Source organism: Miniopterus schreibersii (assembly GCF_964146895.1).
Source record: "Miniopterus schreibersii genome assembly, chromosome: 1".
Taxonomy (NCBI): domain Eukaryota; kingdom Metazoa; phylum Chordata; class Mammalia; order Chiroptera; family Miniopteridae; genus Miniopterus; species Miniopterus schreibersii.
In genome coordinates this window covers 48,032,469-48,051,784 of record NC_138101.1, presented here as the reverse complement: position 1 = coordinate 48,051,784, position 19,316 = coordinate 48,032,469, and the positions used below count along the sequence as shown (strand labels likewise).

The 19,316-nt window shown below is 45.3% G+C and overlaps 1 protein-coding gene across 1 annotated transcript in view; it reads left to right on the top strand.

The window, feature by feature from the left end:
• Positions 1–19,316, top strand: part of SCD5 (stearoyl-CoA desaturase 5) — a 138,546-nt gene that overhangs the window by 70,461 nt on the left and 48,769 nt on the right. Inside the window, exon 2 of the mRNA XM_081162488.1 lies at positions 13,786–13,916. Within this exon, the coding sequence (XP_081018614.1) occupies positions 13,786–13,916 (131 nt within the window). The remainder of the gene's footprint in view (positions 1–13,785; positions 13,917–19,316) is intronic.

Genomic DNA, 19,316 nt, shown 5'->3' with positions numbered 1-19,316 from the left:
GAAGGTTTCCGTGTAGGAGACGGAGGTGGCCTGGTATTGCCAGATGTTTTCATTCTTCAGGAGAAGCTGGAAATAGAGATTTTAAAATTTGAAATCCTCTATTTTTAATTGTTGACTCCGTTTTTTAAAAAAAAGCCTGTGGGCCAATTACAGCCTGAGGGCTGCCAGCCTGAGGAGTTGGGAGCCATGAGGCTCCTCGGGGAGGACTGCCCACCATTCCCATACTCAGTACCCTGCAGAAAACTTGGCACACGGAAGGCGCTTATACATAATTTGCTGAGGAATGATTGAATGAATGGTGACATTTTGCTAAGGCAACTTATTAAAATTAGGTTGGATTTTATGCATCAAAACCAGTGAAGACCAAAAAACTAGGTCCCGGATTGTGCAGCAAAGGAAAAAAAACTGCCTTGGGTTTTTCACAGCAACTTAGAGACTTGGCAGGAATAAAAGTGTGTGATGAAAACCCTTGAAACCAGTTTGTGAACTAGGTCAGGCTGCCTCAGTGATGCTCTCACTAATCAGAGAATCAAAGGGGGTTTCGTGGTGTCCTGCCTGATCGAATGCATTATTATTATATTTTTGACTTTTTTTTCTGTCTAAAGCAGAAACATCATTGTGACAAAAAACCAAAAAAACCCACAAAAACCAAACAACCTTGCAAAGACCATGTTTTGGCATTTTTTTCTTAGGGGGAGCTAAGTCCTCCTCACTGGTGACCGTTTTTCATCTCTACCTTGGCCTTTGGTTGCTGGTGGGAGAAGTTTGGTCAGAATCCCCCGAGCTCATGCTGAGGCCCAGGGAGGACCCTCTCTGGTCAGAAGAGAGGGTGAGGAGGGTAGGAGCGTCTTGAGGAGAAATGGGGATGGAGAGAGAGCAGTGCCTCCTAGAGCTTCCTCTCAGTTTTTCACTGTAATTCCCAGCTCTTTTGTCTGAGACATAAAAGCAACAGTGGTGCCTTGGGCTTTTCTGCCGAGGACTCTTCCTTAAGAAGAGCCGTCAGGGCTCAGCGCCCAGCCCCCTGAGGATCTGGGTGTCTCCATCCCGCCCTCCTGCTCCGCTGCTGCTCAGGGCCTGCTGCCTCCACTTAAGCCCCTGCGTCCTCGGCTTCGACCACTGGCTGCCTCGGTTCCATTAGAGAAATTGCTTGTTGAGAGAAGAAAGACGGGGGTGGGGGGGTGGGGGGGGTGTATCGCGGCATGATGACAGGACCCATAATTACCCGGATATTTCAGATGACGAGGGCAGAAATTATCCTTTTTTCCCCCATTTTCACCAAACTAACCAGTTGGGTGCTGTTTTTAATCTTAGTCTTCCTTCATAGGGACCAGATTTTTTGATATAACAATTTGCCATTTATGGTCAGAGACATTAATGAGCATGCATATAGCTATAGCAATATAAAATATACGTGCACACACCTTTCTCTTACGCATTTATTGCCCAAGAGAAAAATAAAAACTGAGTAGTTAATGAAAAAGGCAACTTAGTGTACCCATAGTGCAGTAAATGATTCTCTTTGTACTCAACTGTGTCTAATTCTAATTTTTATAGCTGTGTTTTGATTTTGATTGTTTGAAAGGGAAGAAATGGGTGATGGAGGTTATCCTGAATCATGGACTCTGAGTATGTTTGCTCTTCCCAAATTCCCCTCCGGGAGCCCAAGAGGGCTGGGGATCAGGGCAAGGAAAAGAGTCACTGTTGAGCCCTGGGGCATCCTCCCCCCCCCCCCCGCCCAAGGCCCTGCTCCTGGTCACCCAGCCTCAGCCTGGCAGTGGTTGCCTAATGACAGGAATAATGTTTTCAATAATGTTTATTGAGGTATCACTATTTGCTAATTACCTTATGTACATTTTCATTTGTCTCACAACAACTACTTGAGGTAGTCTTTTGTTTCACAGGTAAGAGAAATTAGCCCAAGAAAGAGAAGAATGAGCCTTGGCCTGCGTAGCTCAGTGGCCAGAGCGTCATCCTGTGCAAAGAAGGGGCGCAGGTTCGATTTCTGGTCAAGGGCACATCCCTTGGTTTGCAGGTTCGCTACCTGCCCCCAGTCCGGGCCCATGCAGGAGGCAACCAGTCCATGTGTCTCTCTCACGTCGATGTTTCTCTCTCCTTCTCCCTCTCTCTCTCCCTCCCTCCCTTCTCTTCTCTTTGAAAAGCAAAGGAAAAAAATATCATCAGGTGAGGTTTAAAAAAAGACACCAAGAAAGAGTAGAATGAGCCCCTCTCCCCCGCTCCCTACCAACTAGGAAATGGCAGGTGGGCATTTCACAGGTACCCTGTGCACCCTCACTTGTCTGGGTGATGAGCCCGCCTTCTCCACGGGTTATCACAGCGAGCTCTGATTTCCTGATTCCCACACCTAATGAATGGTTTCTCTCCTCCCCACGGAAGCTTTGTGTTCCTGGAAGGAGAAGAGTCTTTGAAGAACAAAGCAAGAAAGCCTAGAGGGAGCAGGGGGCCCCAGTGGAAAGACCCCCTCTAGGTTACGATCTTGAATAAGTTACCTGTCGAGGATTTGCTTTGGTGTCCTACTGAGCTAGTATTGACAGATAATAATTTGACTTTTTTGGTTTGTTTTTTGCATTTTTAGTAAATAAAGTGTTAAGTGATTAGCTGCTCCAAATATATAGCTTTTGTTACATGTGTGGCCACTCAGACTAGATGCCAGGACAGTGTTATTCCACAGCATTTTCTTTCTTTCTTTTTTTAAAAATATGTTTTTATTGGTTTTTGAGAGAGAGGAAGGGAGACGGGGGCGGGTGGGAGAGAAATGGCGAGAGAAGCATCAGTGTGAGAGAGAAACATCGATCAACTGCCTCCCACATGCACCCCAACTGGGGATCGAGCCCGCAGCCTGGGCATGTGCTGTGACTGGGAATCGAACAAGCGACCTTTTGGTGTATGGGACGATGCCCCACCAACTGAGCCACACCGGCCAGGGCCACAGCATTTTCATAAGAACAAAAGAAAACAACTCTGCCTTCCTGCCCCCAACCATTCCGTTTGGTCCACTTGTTCTACACGCTCTCCTTCATGAGGAAGGCTGTCAACACTGTTCTGTGATGATTAGCAGCTCTTCATGCTGTGTTCAACAAATTCTGTTCCTGTCAGGGACCTTCTTCATCAAGGCGTGAAGGTGGTGCTACAGTGCACACATGATCTTCAGCCTCAGCCCTGGTTCTTTTGGCAGTTCTTGGGGTTTTATATTACGGGATTGTTTTTGCAGTGCTTCAAAGGCAGTCCTCGTCTCATCTTCTAAATTTTAAAATCTACATGAAATAAACTTTTTCACTCTGTGGAAGGCAGGAAGGGTGAGCATAAGGCTGTAGATAGGGAGATGAGACCTCTATCCTGGGCTCTGTCACCAAAAATCCTTTTGCCTGCATCATAAACCAAGAGGAGAAGCTAGGTTTCCTGATCCTAATGACTCTCATTGCCTTGCAACTCAAAGTGTGGTCTGTGGAAACAGCCCAAGTGCCCATCAGAAAATGAGTGGATAAAGAAGCTGTGATACATTTACACCATGGAATACTATGTGGCTATAAAAAAGGAGTTCTTACCCTTTGCGACAGCATGGATGGACCTGGAGATTATTATGCTAAGCAAAATAAGCCAGTTAGAGAAAGATAAATATCACATGATCTAACTTATATGTATAATCTGATGAACAAAATAGGCCCAGAGGCATGGATGCATGAAACAGAATGACAGATCTCAGAGGGAAGGGGGGAGGGAAGATGGGAAGAGATTAACAAAGAACTTAAATGCATTATGCGTAACACATGGACACAGACAATAGTGTGGTGAAGGCCTGGGGTGGGGCAGGAGCTGGGTGGAGGGGAGCAAATGGGGGGAAAATGGGGAACATCTATAATACCGTCAACAATAAATAAAACAAAAATAAAAAGAAGGGAAGATAGCATTGGACTAATAATTCCTTTTTTAAGCACAGTGTGATGATTGCCACATTGGAAAACACAGAGGGCCAGGGAGCATCTTGCAGGGATGCCTGGCCTACCCTGAGTGTCTGAAGCAAGTCCTGCATATATAGAATGAGGTTCTGGAAAAGATCCAAATTCTTGCCTTTTTTGTTTGAATTACAAACAGTGTGGTACAATAACAGAGTAGTAACAAGTTATGTATAATTTTGTTTCTTAATGATCTGCTATGACTTTCATTCTGTTTGTCACATAAGCTGTAAATCAACCAGGAAAAGTAACATTTACCCAAGACTTTAGAGCAATCTAAGTGGACCTAACTGAAGGCAGGAAGGACGCTTGAGGAAGATAGGCAGTGCATGTAAAATGCATGAAATGTATCTTCTCTGTCTCATTCCTTTTCCGCTGAATCTTCCTAGGAGATGTGGGCAGTCGCTGAAAGATTCATGCCGTGGGAGCAGAGAACACATTTTCCTGCAGCCCATGTGCAGCACAATAGAAGGTGGCTTAGCGTAAGGAGGTGGGGATTGCACAGCGGGGCTGCTGATTATTTGTAAGTACAGTAGAATTTAGACTTTACTAGTAAAGAGAAGCCCTGTGCGTCTCAGCCTGCAGTCTCCAAGACCCTGGGAAGATGTTCTGTTTTCGAGAGAACTGTTGAAGTAGTATCTAGGAGGAAGTTGCCTCAGTATCTCAAACTTTGTAAACCCAAACCTTTAAGGGGAAGATGTAAGGTCTAATTAAAATTCTTTGAAACACTATTTCATGAGATGAGTGGCCATAAGGGCCTGGCCCTGTCCCTGGCAACCCCCTATCAGGCCTTCTCTCTCGGATGTGGCTGGTCAGCTGAACACTCAGGAACCCTGGACCGGCAGCATCAGCACCACCTCTGAACTTGTTAGGATCAAAATTCACAGCCCCTCCCCAGACCCACTGAATCAGAATCTTTGGGGCCTAGCATCTGCATTGAAACAAGATCCTCTGGTGATGTGTATGGCACATTAAAGTATGAGAATCAGTGACGGTAAAATACTATTGTTCTTTCATCCTAGTCCTTTGTTTTTGTCTTGTTTATGAAACAATTTTAGACATAAATGACTCCTACAGCTCCCCATGAAACCAGAAAGGTATGAAGAAGCAAGGACAGGTCCAGTCGCACCAGGAGAAAGAACAGGGACGCTTTCAAGAATTTGCTTAGGAAATTAGAGCAGGATTCTCTGCTGCAGCACTACTGACATGATAATTCTTTGTTGTAGGGAGCATGTGGGCATTGTAGAAGCTTAGCAGCATCCCTGGCCTTTACCCACTAGATGCCAGTAGCACCCTTCAAGTTTTAGGTTGTGATAACTGATAATGCCTGAGGATTTTGCTAAATGTCCCCAGGAGAGGGGAGGAGGCAGAATTGCCCACCCCCGGAGAACCACGGGCTTAGAGTGATGCAAGTGTGGGTGTCTTCAGAGGGCGTTATTGGGAGGGCTGTTGTACGGAGGCATTCATAACGGGGCAGTAATATGTGCCAGTGCTCACTGCTCACCAGGCATGGCTTGTGTTTTGCATACCTCTTTTAATCTTTACAACAAATCTATGCTTGTTGTAAAGCAGGCACTATTTTTTTCACTTTATAGATGAAGAAACCAAGGTTTAGAGACTAAGTCACACTGAAAAATGATTTGCCAAAGGTTCAATCCCAGGTCTTTTAACTATTATGCTATATTGCCAATCATATACATGTAAGGATATATGTATCTCTGTTTCTCTCCACCTGTGGGTCTGTTGGCCTGTTCCTATCTATCTTTCAAATCTGGAAAGGACTGGAGAGCGTCAGAGCCCTAAAGTGACTTTCAAAATACTTGAGCTGGCACAAAAAGCAGGTACCCACACAAGATATCTTCTCCAACTGAAGCCCCCTCCCTGTTCCTCCTGCCCTTGTGTCCAGGCGCTTTCAGCCTCTGCCTGCTTCCCCCACCCCTCCCCTTCTCTTGGTGGAAGACAGTTCTGTGTGTTTATGTCCTCTTGCAGGGTTTAACAGCCTGAGCTCCACTGCACACCCTCTGGGTTCCTGGATATCAAAGGCTCTGCTGTTCAGGGCCTGGAGGGCAGCTTTCGTCATCAAAGGGAACTGCTGGGAAAAGAGTGCGAACAGGACCCAGACTTCACATGAAAGGACCGCCTGGTCTCTTCTGATCCCAGCCCCCTGGGTGCCAGGAGCTCCATGGAGATTGGTGTCTGGGTGGTTTTGTTAACGTAGATAGTGGAATTGGTTTCTTGCAGTGTCACAAGGAAAGCATCCCAGGACATCCATGTGTGGGAGTTTATGGCGTGGTAAGATTTATTTGTGGCGTGAGATGCAAGATCAAAGGAGTGCCGTAGGTTCCCAAAGTCTCATCTCCTTCCCTCCAGCATTGAAAAAGTCCAATTTTGCCTTTATCAGACCCTGAAATAGGGCCAGCGTCCAGAGATTCTGTGCCATGTTAAAGCTTCGTCCTTTGGTGCCCACCAGTCTGCCATGGGCCCAGGCAGCTGCGGGACCCGCATGGTTGCTATGAAGAGTGCACCGGCAGAGAGAGAGCGAGAAAGAGAGCGAGCTCTTTGTTAGCTGGGATTATATTGGATTTGGGAAGGCACTCTTTTCAAAACTAACCAATCAACTTCCCAAACTTACCCAAGCTTGCCCTGGGCCCGCCTTTAACCAGTCTGTTTCCTAGATCTTCGGGGGTTGTGTCTCTTATCCAGTCTCATCCTAGGCTAGACCCACAGGCCTCTGTGGTTCCCATCCTGGCTCCTCCTGTGCCTGTGCTCACCTCCCCTTTATTGTTCTGTGCCTTCCCCCAGTGACTTGCAGGGAATGAAGTGCGGTTCCCTGGGGAGTGTGTGAAGCTGTAACTTCCTAGGGAAGCAAGCTGGCTTATGCTCCCTGGTTGATTATGCTTAATAATATGTGATTTCCTTCACTCCCTTTATTAATATCTAGCTACCTACGCTAACAGTTTGGAGAGAGCGCAGTGCTCTCTGGATCTCAGTTTCTCCATTTATAAATTGAGGGCGTAGGATCAGATGGTCTCTCAAAAAGGGTGTACCGTGTAGGACAGCGGTTTCGCAGGCCTGGTTGTGCATCAGCATCCCCTGTGGAGAGAGCTGTCTGCTCTCCCAGCCCTCCTCTCTGATGCAGTACGCTCTGGGGGCCTCGGGCCCTGTTCAAGATCCCAGGTGATTTCCAGATGTGCAGCCGGGGCTGAAAACCACTGTACCGGGGGAAGGGTCTTGGGGATGGACTGATCTGGGGTTTGGGCACCCCCAGCTCTGTCGTCGTGAGAGCCTAAGGCTCTGGGCCTCAGATTTGCACATCTGTAAAATAGGGATTATGATGTCTATCTCATAGGAGTAAAACAATAAAGTTAGGTACATTCATAAAGTGGCAGTCCATGGCAGGCATTCATGGAGAGTAGACTCCCTTCTCCAGCCTCCCTTCTGACACTCTCTTAGGCTGTGCTGTGCATTTTTAAAGGAGGAATTTTACCGTGCATTGGTTTAGGGGATTAAGGGAACCAATTTCCTTTTGAACTCTGTTCACAAATATTGATCTTTTCATCTTATCGCTCCCATAACAAGGGTTGTGATTATTTTCCATAAGCAACGTTTTGTTTGTTTATTTGTTTGTTTTTAATGTATCTTTATTGACTTCAGAGAGAGGAAAGGAGAGGGAGAGAAACATCAATGATGAGAGAGTCATTGATCGGCTGCCTCCTGCACGCCCCCGACTGGGGATGGAGCCCACAACCCGGGCATGTGCCCCGACCGGGAATCGAACCCCGATCGCCTGGACCTTAGGTCAACGCTCAACCGCTGAGCCACGCCCCGCCAGGCTAAGCAACGTTTCTGAAAGAAGACAAAAGAAGGTGGTTTTAAAAAGTGTCAGAAGGAGTTATAGCAAAATATTAACAAGGATGGATTTGGGGTGGTGCCTGTTTCCCTCTGCCTTCTGTGCCTTTTGTGCATACATCCCTGCTTACAGGCCCTCACTGCTTCCCAGGGCTCTCAGCACAGCCTGCGGTCCCATCATCGGTCCCATCATCGCGGCTCCCAGAACCTGCTCAGCCAGCCCTACGTGTAAGCCCCCTGAACCTTTTTTTTTGACCCTCTCCCCTTCTCACCCTGGGCTTCAAACACCAGGCAAAAAAAAAAAAAAATTGTGGTAATATCTACATAACATAACATTTATTACTTTAACCGTTTCGAGCGTGCAGTTCAGTGACATTACGCACATCCACAGTGTTGTGCTTCCGTCGCCTCCAGAACTTTTTCATCATCCCAAACAGAAGCTCGGGACCCTTTGGACAACTCCCCACTTCCCCCTCCTTCCATCCCCGGTGGCTTCTGTTCTACTTTCTGGCCCTATGGATTTGCTGTCCTAAGTACCTCATGGAAAATATTTGTCTTTTTGTCTGGTCAGTTTCCCTTAGCATAATGTTTCAGGGTTCATCCACGTTCTACAGCATGGATCAGAATTCCGTCCCGCTTGCCGTTCACAGAACTTCCCGTTGCGTGTATGTACCACCTTCCGTGAGTTCTTTCAGCTGGTGATGGACATTCGGGTGGTTTTCTCCCTTTGGCTGCTGTGAAAAGTGCTGCCATGAGTATGGGTGAACGAGTGTCTGGTTGAGTCCCTGCTTTCAATTCTCTGGGGTTGTTGGGGAAGAAACATTTTCCTTCGAGGTTCTTCGGCTGGTCTAGTAGTCAAATTAACATAAAACAGATTAACAGAAGCAAAAAAACCCAAGAATATGAAGGCCTGCAGGCAGTCGGGGCTTATGTGCCATTGTGAAGAGGTCAGAGTCACCGGGGAGAAAGGCAGTTCACACGGAGATGGGAAGATGGGCCACCATGCAGACACAGTGGGACACAGAGAGGATTTAGGTCTCCAGGCCCTGCCTAGTTCCTTCTCCACACCTAGCCCCACTCTGTAGGTATCTCAGGTGATAGTGCACTTCCTTTATCTAAATTGTTTTAGGCACTTTAAGGGGATAAAAGGCTCTTTCTGAGCCTCTTGGGCCTCAGTTGTCTTCAGCTGAAATTAATCTGCAGCCCAGGGTGGCGCATTCTGGGGAGACTCCTTCTGAACCCCTACAGGGTATATACCTAGAAGTGAAATTGATGGGTCAAATGGTAATTCTATGTTTAACCTTTTGAGTAGCCACCAAACTTTTCCATGGTGGCTGCGTCACTTTACATTCTACTAGCAGTGCACAAGTTCCAGTTTCTCCACATCCTCACCAGCACTTGTGATTTTCTGTTTGTTTTTGTTGTGTAATGAATGGTAAGCATCTTAGTGGGTGTGAGGTGGTGAGAGACAGGCTTTTTATCAGATCCTCCCCTCCAGCCCAGGGCTTTGCATCTGCTGGTCCTTATGCCTGAATCTTGCCCTTAGGGATTAGCTTGATTCTCACTTCCTCTGCAGTCTCTGTTCCAGCACACTGAATTATCCCCCTTTTACTCTCTCATATCATTCTGTTCATTTCCTCCACAGCACTTGCTGTACTTTGCATATAATATAGTAAATAATTTACTTTTCAAACTCCTGTTTGAAAAGGAAGGGGCCGTGTTTGTGGGGCCCCCGTGTGAAGCTAGTTCTGAGCTCAGTGCCGGGTCCATAGAGGAGCTCAGTAACCTGTCTCATGAAGCCGTCCCCTGCTTGCCTGGTGCTCATGTTTATGACAAGCTGAGGCTGAACTGAATGTAGAATGATGGTGTTTGTTATTGTAAGTAAACTTGTCGGCTGGTAAAGGCAGAATACAAAACAAGGGTTTGACCTTCAGCTTGTGTTTTGAGCTGACTAAAAGGACATGATGCATTCAAGCTCCCTCCCTGCATTAGTATTAAGGCAGCCTTTAGGGCGTCAGGCAGCCAGCAGGGTGTTCAGAGTATGCTCTTCCTACCTTAGATTATATGCTGGCTCTATCACTTTCTGTCTAGTTTTCTTCATCTGTAAAATGGAGATCATAATATTACCTACCCCCAGTGCTTGAGGTGAGTACAGTATTCAAGGAGTTACTACCTATGAAGTGCTTAGAACAAACAGGGCCTGGCACACAGAAAGCTCTCAGTCAGTAGTAGCTATTAGCTTTCTCTCTGATTCCAGAGAGACACAGATACTAAGCAAGAGCTAAAGAGCTCCGCCAATCGCTTCCTTTGTCTAGTTCTCAGGGATGGGTCTTGAAGGGGGTTGTTTGTCTCTCTCTCTGGTCAAGTTCAGAATTAAGGGAGTTTTAATTTTTGGTTTTTAGCATTTCTTCAGCGTGTTCTTTGGTTGTGTGATCCAGAGGGGGTCAATACAGTCATTCTCCGAACATTGCTCCTGTAGAGGACTCAGGGTAGATGGGAGGCTCTGCTTTCCCCTGTGGAAGCCAAAGGGGCAGTGGATTCTCCCTCTTCTCTTGCTGGCAGCTAGCACTTGGGTTTGTGATCCAACCATGGGCCATGAGGTATTTCTGCCTTGGAACTGTGGGTCTTGATAGATTCAGGCATAGGCATAAGGTCAAATAGAGACCCTTCTTGGCAGCTGTGGAAGATTTAAGGGTCCATGGTATGACATGAGTATCTTGTGATCCCAAGTGTCCACGGATGATGATGCCTATGGTGGCATCCTAGGCACATGGTTGATTTTTGTTTGTTTTGTGACATGTCTATTTTATTTTACACTGAGAAATTATACATGATAGCAAAATCTAATAGGAATTCAGTAATTTTTAAATAACTACTTTATAGAACTATAACTTATACCATACAACCAATCTATTTGGAGCGTACAATTCATTGGTTTCTAGTATATTCACAGAATTGTGCAACCATCACCAAAGTCAAGTAGAGAACATTTTTATCACCCTTTACTCCCAAATCCTGTACCCATCAGCAGTCACTCCCTTCTCCCCCTGCCAGCACCAGGCCAAATGAATCTACTTTTTGTTCTGTACTTTTGTGAATCTGGTTTCTGTTGATCTAGCTCCTTTATCTGTGAGCGATTAACATTGCTAATCACTCCTTTTCTACCCAAAGTTATCAATTCTTTGTCTGAATACTTGACGACCTTAGAGCTGGCTGGCCAGCATCCATCAAAAACTAGTTTGGGTGTTAATCTCCACAAAGATCATAGAAGAGAGGTTAGGAGCCTCTCAAATTAGCTTTATCAAAATGGAAAACTGAGTCCTGTTAATGGAACAGCCCGTAATTTCTCATAGCCAACCCAAGGTTTTTGTAGTCTCTCCTTGTTTTGGCTATGACCAGAGGTTGCTTTCTTCCTTAGAGGTTCTGCAGAATTTTAGTATCAGACATCCAGTGTCAACTAGCTTAAACAAGAAAAGGGAACTTGTTTTATATAACTAGGAGAACTACTGGGGAGGCTCACAGGACCAAAAGAATAACTGTAGAGCTCCAGGGCCTGCAGCCAGTGGCTCCATGCAGGCAGCTCTCTCTGAAGCTCTTGTTGACGTCTCCATCATTTGTGTCAACCTTTCCTGGCCTCATTCTATACTATTGCAATCATGTCTCCATATGTGACCTTTAGTTTTTCAGCCAGAAGAGAAAGGAATTGAGTCAGGTCTTTAGTCCAAATGCCAGGAAGATGGGGTACTATGCTATATATACCACATGGCCATATTTCTGTTATCAGAAGAAGGACCATGGAAAGCTGCTGCTCAGTACAGGCTGACTCAAGTCCATTGTCACCACTCCCTTCTCCCCAGGCATGGACAGACCAACCATGTAAGTGATCCCTGAAATAGTCAAAAGCCCCAAAAGGAGAACACAGTGCCATAGCCTGTCATAAGGCCCTGCCTGGGAACTGTGGATTGGGGGAATTCTTTTTTGACCAATGTTTTTCATGGAATCTTAGAATTCATTTCATTGCACCCAAGGTCCACTGTCTTAGCCTATTGGCAAAATAGGGTCACACTGAATTTTTCCAGTACAGATTTCACTTATTCTCTAACTACTTTACAGCTGAGAAAAAATTATTGATAGGGACATGAAGGCCAGAGATGACATGGAAAATAGCTGCCCATCTCATGGGCTTATGATCAAGGTAAAACTACATTAACAAAAGAGGCCAGAACTTTTTATTTATTACTACTTTCTGTGATTTACGGGCATATTGTTGAGTTTTGTTTTTAACTTTTCAAGTAAGGAATGATTTGTCAAGTCTATGAAAACCACATGTATTCAGACACTCATTAATCTTAGTGCCAAGGGTAAGGCTTATTTTTAAAAAGACCCATGGGATCTTGGATCTTGATCTTGAATTGAGATCAAGATCAGTCAGACGTGACTTTTGGAAAAAGTAATGTTGTGCTTCCCTTAAGTATGTATATTAACACTGAAGTTACCCTAGTAATTCTTTCAAGGGATCCAGTACTACAATGGGCTCCCTGTAGGGAATTCGTCCTGATCTAGACCATTCACAATTGCTCGGGGAGGTACTCACAGCTGATCACTTGTTCTTTGGTGGTTCTTTAAGGAGGGCCCTGAATGTGCTAAGTGCTAGAAGCAATTGTGTAGGACAATCTGTCCAATCCTACCTACATAGAGCTTGGTTTAGGGCTCTGTTTCCAAGTAAGGAAGCAGCTCACTTCTAAATTTAGCTTGGAATCCAATATTAAAGATGACAGTACAGAGAAGCGGCCATAAAACTTACCTGGTATTTCCCAGAAGCAAAGGGACTTGTAGAGGGTGAGAACTTGGTTCTTGGTTCAGATAGATTTGTGTTTGACTCTTAGCAAAGACATCCCTTAGCTTTGTGACATTGGGAAATTAGTTCTCTTCTTTAAGCCTCTGTTTTCTCATCTGTAAAATGGGGCTAGTAATAAGACAAACCCAAAGAGATTGTTTGATGTGTTTTAATAAGATAATCCAAGGAAGATATTTTGCATTGTATGGACACATTGCTTGAAAATCACTATGGTAGTTGTAATAATCTCAGGAATCATGATTGTTTTTTGGTCCTTGTGTGTCCCCTTTCCACCATGAACTTATAAACCTCTCCCATGTCTCCATACACAGAGCAACTACCACTACCACCTGGGGTGGCATAGGGTCCTGGCAGAGACTTTAGAACCAGGCTGACTTGGGTTTACATGTAGGATTCAAGTCTCAGAGATCCAGTTCCTCAACCATAAAATGAGACAGTAATGCAGATTGTTAGAGTTAGTGATAATAATAAGCTCCACTGTAGGTTAGCTTTTAAAAAGTTCCTCTTCTGGCCGTCTTTGCCAGCCCAGGTCATAGTAATGGTTTAAGTGAGGATCTCTAGAAGGGAAATCTCAGCTGTCCTTGATGGCAGTTTCTTTTTACTGGCACTGAGCCAGACTTCATTGCTTTTAGATCTGGCCTGATTTCCTTCAAGCCAAGGTCTATGGAGCCATGATAGTGGGCACTGACACTTGGAAATATGCTCTTCATATAACCCACCCTGGCATGGGTGCCAATTAAGAGGCAAATAGAGATCCATCTCAGTCCCACTGAGAGTGGACGTGTAAGACTGAACTAGAAATGCACATTAATGTGGCTGTGATTTTGCATCAAGACTGGCAAGAAACATTAGCAAATAAAAGACTTGTTTGACATGGAAAAAATGATGTTCAAGGGTCAAAGTTTCTTGAGGAAAGTTCTCTTCACTTCTGTCTGGTACTGGAAAGCTACAAATCAATAAAAAGTCTGCATTTTCCCAACTTATTGATTCTTCACACTGTAGATTCTTCCCCTGACATCATGGGTCCCTATTCAGGAGGAAAAAAGCATGGGGATGTTTAAAAGCTCTGTGATGTCTGCTGACATTCTCCCTGCTTGTGTCTTACAGCCTACTTCTGCTTCCTCTTGACTGCGCTGGGTGTGACAGCTGGTGCCCATCGCTTGTGGAGCCACAGGTCCTATAAGGCCAAGCTGCCTCTGAGGATATTTCTGGCTGCCGCCAACTCCATGGCTTTCCAGGTGGGGATGGAGCACACATTCCTCCACACACACTCTAGGCTCAGTGCTCAAGCCCCAAGCACTCTCTGCCTGTCCCAAGTTTTATCTCCTTGTAGCTCTACGTACTATAAAATGTCACCTGGGGATTTTGTGGTTCAAGACAGTGAACCACAGAGGAGGAAGGAGATGCCTCTGTCCAGAGTCCATGCCCTCAATATGTGGAACCCTCTGCATTTGTCTTGCTCTAATGAGAGCCAAGTTTCATGCTGAGTATGCTCTATGCATATTGCATTTGATCCTCACAGTAGCCCCATGCGTTAAATGTTTTGTGCGTTCCCATTTTACAGATGAGGAAACTAAGGCTTAATGAAGTTAAAGAATGAACCCAAATTATATGACTAAAAAAATGGAACATCTAGTGTAGGCAAATGCAGGTCTGATACAAAGCCATTCCTCCTATGAAATATATTCCTGAGGTCACCCTCTAAGTTTGTAGTGGAAAGTATTCAATAAGGAGTCAAAAGACTCAGGATTTGAGTCGGATAGTTGCTAGCTGTGAATCACTTACTCGTCTCCAATTTCTTCATCTGTAAAAATACAAATGTGACTTCATTCCCAGAGTTGTTATGAAACCATTGAAAATTGCAAGGAGCTATAAAAATGTAGGAGAGGGTCACCACTGCACTAAGACCGGGCCATTGTCCTCAGGACTATCCTGGTCCTAGACCATTTCCCACCACCTTGGTCACTTTCTGAGCTGCTGGAATTTTGGATTGATCATGGATCTCTGTTTTCCCAATTCCTCATCAGATCCAAGCAGAGTGAGTGGGAACCACTTGTGTTCAAAGTTTCTGCCCCTTTATGAGTGCAGATGATTCCAGACCCAGTGAATTTTTACCCATTGGGGAGAAATATCAATTCTCAAAACTGCTTTAGAGACCAAGGAAACAAGTGACCCAAGAGCCTCTCTGTGGCCCTCAGACATGCAAGTCATGTGGCCACCTCTGCAATGGACCTCCCATCCTTACTAGACATCCTGACCATAAGCATTTGTCTACCTTGCTCTTGTGTCTAAGAATTCAAATCCCTATTTCAGGCCTCCCTCCTACAGTTTGAGTACTCATAAAGCAAATAGAATCTAACACAATAGATCGCTTAGGGAACACAATTCATATTCTGAATACCTACTGGTTATAATTCAAGCACAGTCAGGAATTAGAACCTGGGTCCTAAGGTAGGAGCTGTTGTGTACAAAGGAACAGTTGGCAGCTCCCTGGTTTCATGTTTTGTTCACCGCTGGCGTTGGGAACTATGCTGCACTTTATTTTCACTTGAACCATCTTAGTTAAGTGTTGTGCTTTGTTTATCATAACAATGAGTTATAATAATAATAATTTAGAAACGTATTGACTTAGGCCTTAGATGCTATTTAGGACTTAACTCAGTAATTTTCATTTATTTTGTTCAAGCAGTTTATTATTATTAGCCTCCAGTTTCACACTTGTATATTATAAAGCTTACCTCTATTATTGGAATCTTTTACCAACATAAATAACTTGAAATTGAGAGCCTAAACCTTCTTTCTCAGCGAAACTATTTGTTTATAACTCAGTTTTTGAGAAGCTAAGTTTCCTTAACAAAACATCCCATAACAGAACATCACATGGTGAGTTTAAATTTACTTTGGGGAGAAAGTCCATTGTAGGCCCAGGTCCTGGAATAAATTCTTGGCTCTGCCATTTGCTAGATGTGGGCCTTTCTGCAAGTGTCTGTTCCTTTAAATGCAAAGGAGGCAGGTAATGAGACCTACCTCACAGAGTTGTTGGGTAGAATAATGAATGAAAAGTGCCCAGATTATAGTAGCACTCAGAGAATATCCTGCCCCCTCTTCTTTATTAGAATTGGCACACCGTCTCATTCATTTCTGTATTTTAGTACCTATCATATAGAAATAGAAAACATTCAGTGATTGTTTGTTAAATGAATTAATAGTTTTTAAAAGTATTTTTAGAAATCATCAAATTTGAACTATGCCTACATCTTCCAGGCCACATTTGTGGTGGATTTTTTTCATTCAACAAATATTTATTGAGCACCTACTATGTGGTGAGCACTTACTATGAGCTAAGCACAGTGGGTTTAATTATTAGCAAGCACAGTCACAATCCTTGCCTTCACGAAGCCTTCTATCTGTTAGAATTCCCACAGTTTCCCAGTGGAAATGTCAGTGCTCCATGGGTATGGGGTTTTATAACAATGTCACTTAGACCTAAGTGAGAGGTATCTGTAAGATCAGCATAGGGCCAGCTCTCATACAATGCATAACTGTGTCAAAGGGAAAGAATACAGTCGATCCAGACTACTTAACTATAGGTAGAATCACCTGAGAAAGTAAAAAATGTGCTGTGATCTGCCAGTCTAGGGTATTGACCTATATAGCCCTGACTTAATGCAGAGCCATTGATTTAGTTTCCCTTTGATATCCCCCTGGGTTTTTAAAGATAGTTTCAAGGGTTCTTGTCTGCTTTCTTCCATCAAAATTGTCATGTCGGGGGGGGGGAGATTAACTAAAGAATTTATATGCATCTATGCATAACCCAGGAACACAGACAATAGTGTGGTGAAGGCCTGGGGAGGTGTGGGGTGGAGGGGATCAATAGGGTAAAAAAGGGGAGCATCTGTAATACCTTCAACAATAAAGATTAAATTTAAAATATATATATATTTAAAAATGGTAATGTCTTTAGCCAAAATGTACAAATGCCACAGTTATCTATGAGGATCAGCAGGGCTTTTGCTAGATGCTGCAAACAAGATCTTGATCACCTTCTTAAAATTGGGACTTAAACATTTGAAATTCCCGTGGTCTTTCTGTTGTGGAGGATGTATGTGCTGGGTAGGAGACTATAAGGGAAAGGTGGAGGTACTTTTAGTCTGAAAAGATGTCTCTCTGCTGTTGTCTCTGGGTTTTCCCAGATACCTTTTCTTAAATAGAGATTAAGGCCTTCAGTTCTTTTCGTTGAAATCCCCAGTTATCATACAGGAGCCCTATTGGTGTGGAGATAACGGGGAAGCCTTCTGTAGTCCCATGACTGGGTTTCAGTCTTGGTGGTGAGCCTGAGTTGAGTGTTTCCCTTCCTAGAGGTCAGTCAGGCTTCGGTAAAACCCAGTTGGTTGGACCCTGGTAAAATAGTTTCTCTTGAGGTCAGATCTTGCTAAGGGGAAGAGACAGCTCTGCGCAGAGCTCACCTTAAAAATGGTTACTTCTCTCCTTTTCCTGCCAGAAGAGCAAGGGAATTTTTCTAGCTATTCATGGTGGGAACCTGGTGGGGCTTCTGGAGGTAAAAATTCATGACTGTGTGGAGCCCCCAGGACTGAGCCCTCTAGGAGTTTTTAATTTTCAAGCTTGTCCACAATCAGCCTCCAGTAATTCATCAATGATAGTTTAAAGTATTCCTACCCTTTCTGGTTTTGCTTTTGGGCCTCTGCTTCTAGTTGGCTGTGATTCTCTGTAGCTGCCCATTTATATCTGTAGTTTTGGGGGCAGCAGTTTACCTGTGACCTCAATTCTCTGATGGATTTGAGAGGAGTTGTTGATTTTCAGTTTGTTTGGCTCTTTTTTCTTGTTGCGAGGATACAAGTGACTACTTCCAAGCTCTTTGCATGTCAGACCAGAAAGTGGAGGTAACAGTATGATTTGTGAGTATGTTGAGCAAATCGCAGGGTCATGGGCCATGAACTCTGTGGGGTATATAAGAACAAAAACAACAACTTTGGAGTGCTAACCACAGGCCAGCATTTCATTAAGTATATTAGCCATCTGACAATACCCCCTACAAAGGAGAGACTGTTATTGTCCTTATCTGATAGGTGATAGAATTGTCCTCATCTGATAGGTGATAGAATTAAAAGATGCTGTGTAACCTAACCAAGGACATACGAATTTAAGTGACAAAAGGAGGATTCAAGTGCAGGCGGCTTGACTCCAGAGGTCACCCTCTCACTGCTGCTCTAAGGCCTCTCCCAGGGTCAAGATGTACATTTATCCTTTCATTTTGCAAATGCACACGTGCTAAGCATTGTTCCCTGCACTGGAGAACAAGACAGACAAGGTCCCTGTCCCCATAACATGTATATTACAGTGGGAGGGAACAGATTAATACGAAAGCAGAAGAATATGAAGAATTTAAACACGGCGATGTGATAAACAGTGACAGGGAGGCAGCTTCTTTAGAGAGGATGGTCAGAGACCTCACTGAGGAGGTGACATTAGAGCTGAGACCTGAGGGAGAGCACAGGTAGGGGAAGAGCATTCCAGACTGAAGGAGGAGCCAAAGCAAAGTGGGAACAAGTATGGTGCGTTCAAGGAGGAGATGGTCATAGATGAGGCCAGAGCGGGGACAGGGGCCACCCAGTGCAGGACTCTGCCAGGCATAGCAAGGAGTTGGGGGTTGTAGAAGCCGTGGGAAAGCACTGCAGGATTTTAGCCAGGGGAGTGGCATGGCCTAATGTATTTCAGCGGCACAGGGAAGACTCCGACCACAGCCATGGGAGCCCAGGGACGTTTGTGCGGGACCAGGGTCATGGCCCACCGCGCACGCTGGGTCTCGGCGGCCTGCCCGCCTGGGGGGGGCTTGGCTGGGAGGCGAGGCTCCGGAGGGGGCTGGGTGTTAGCAGCAGCATGTGGCAGCAGCTGGTTAGGAGAGCAGGACACGGAGGGACACTGCTGCCGGCTGGAGAACCCCGAGCCTCACGTGGCCCTCTGCAGGCCTCACTCACTGCTCGCACCCCGTTTCTGCGTCTGCCACCTGCCCTGACCGGGAGCCTGAGCTCCGGGTGCACAGCCCTCCTGGGCCGTGTCCGAAACAGGCTTGCCTTCCCCTCCAGGACGGGGTGCTGTGGGTCTCCTCCTCCGTGTGAACAGGGAGCAGCAGGAGTGGTCCTGACCCGGTGCCCAGAAGCCTTCCCCGTGTGGCTCCGGAAGGTGGCTTGCGTGCCGTGCCTCAGTGTCTCCTTCTGCCCTCCTGGCACATTTGGAAGGCAAGTGGAAAAACAAATAGCTTGGCCGTCTTTGAGCAACTTCTCTGCTCAGGATGATGGTGATGTAGGGGTTCACTAACGCGTTATTGTTACAGACATACTGCTCTGTAACTCCAGGCTGGCAGGGGCTCTGACAGATGACGGGAGGGGGGAGGTGTGAGGGTCTGAGCGTGAAAAAGAGCGAGCGAGAAACTCCCGACGCTGCTGCAGGAGGCACAGTGTTTTCGCACCTTCCGTCTCTGCTTACCTGGCAGGATTAATATACTTCTTACCAATAAAAATGTACCGTTTAAGGCAGAGATGAAAATGCCCTCCACCTTGAAATGTCTCACTTCCTTCTTTGCTGTGAATCTAGGTCAGTGAAAGCAGGTGAGACGAGTG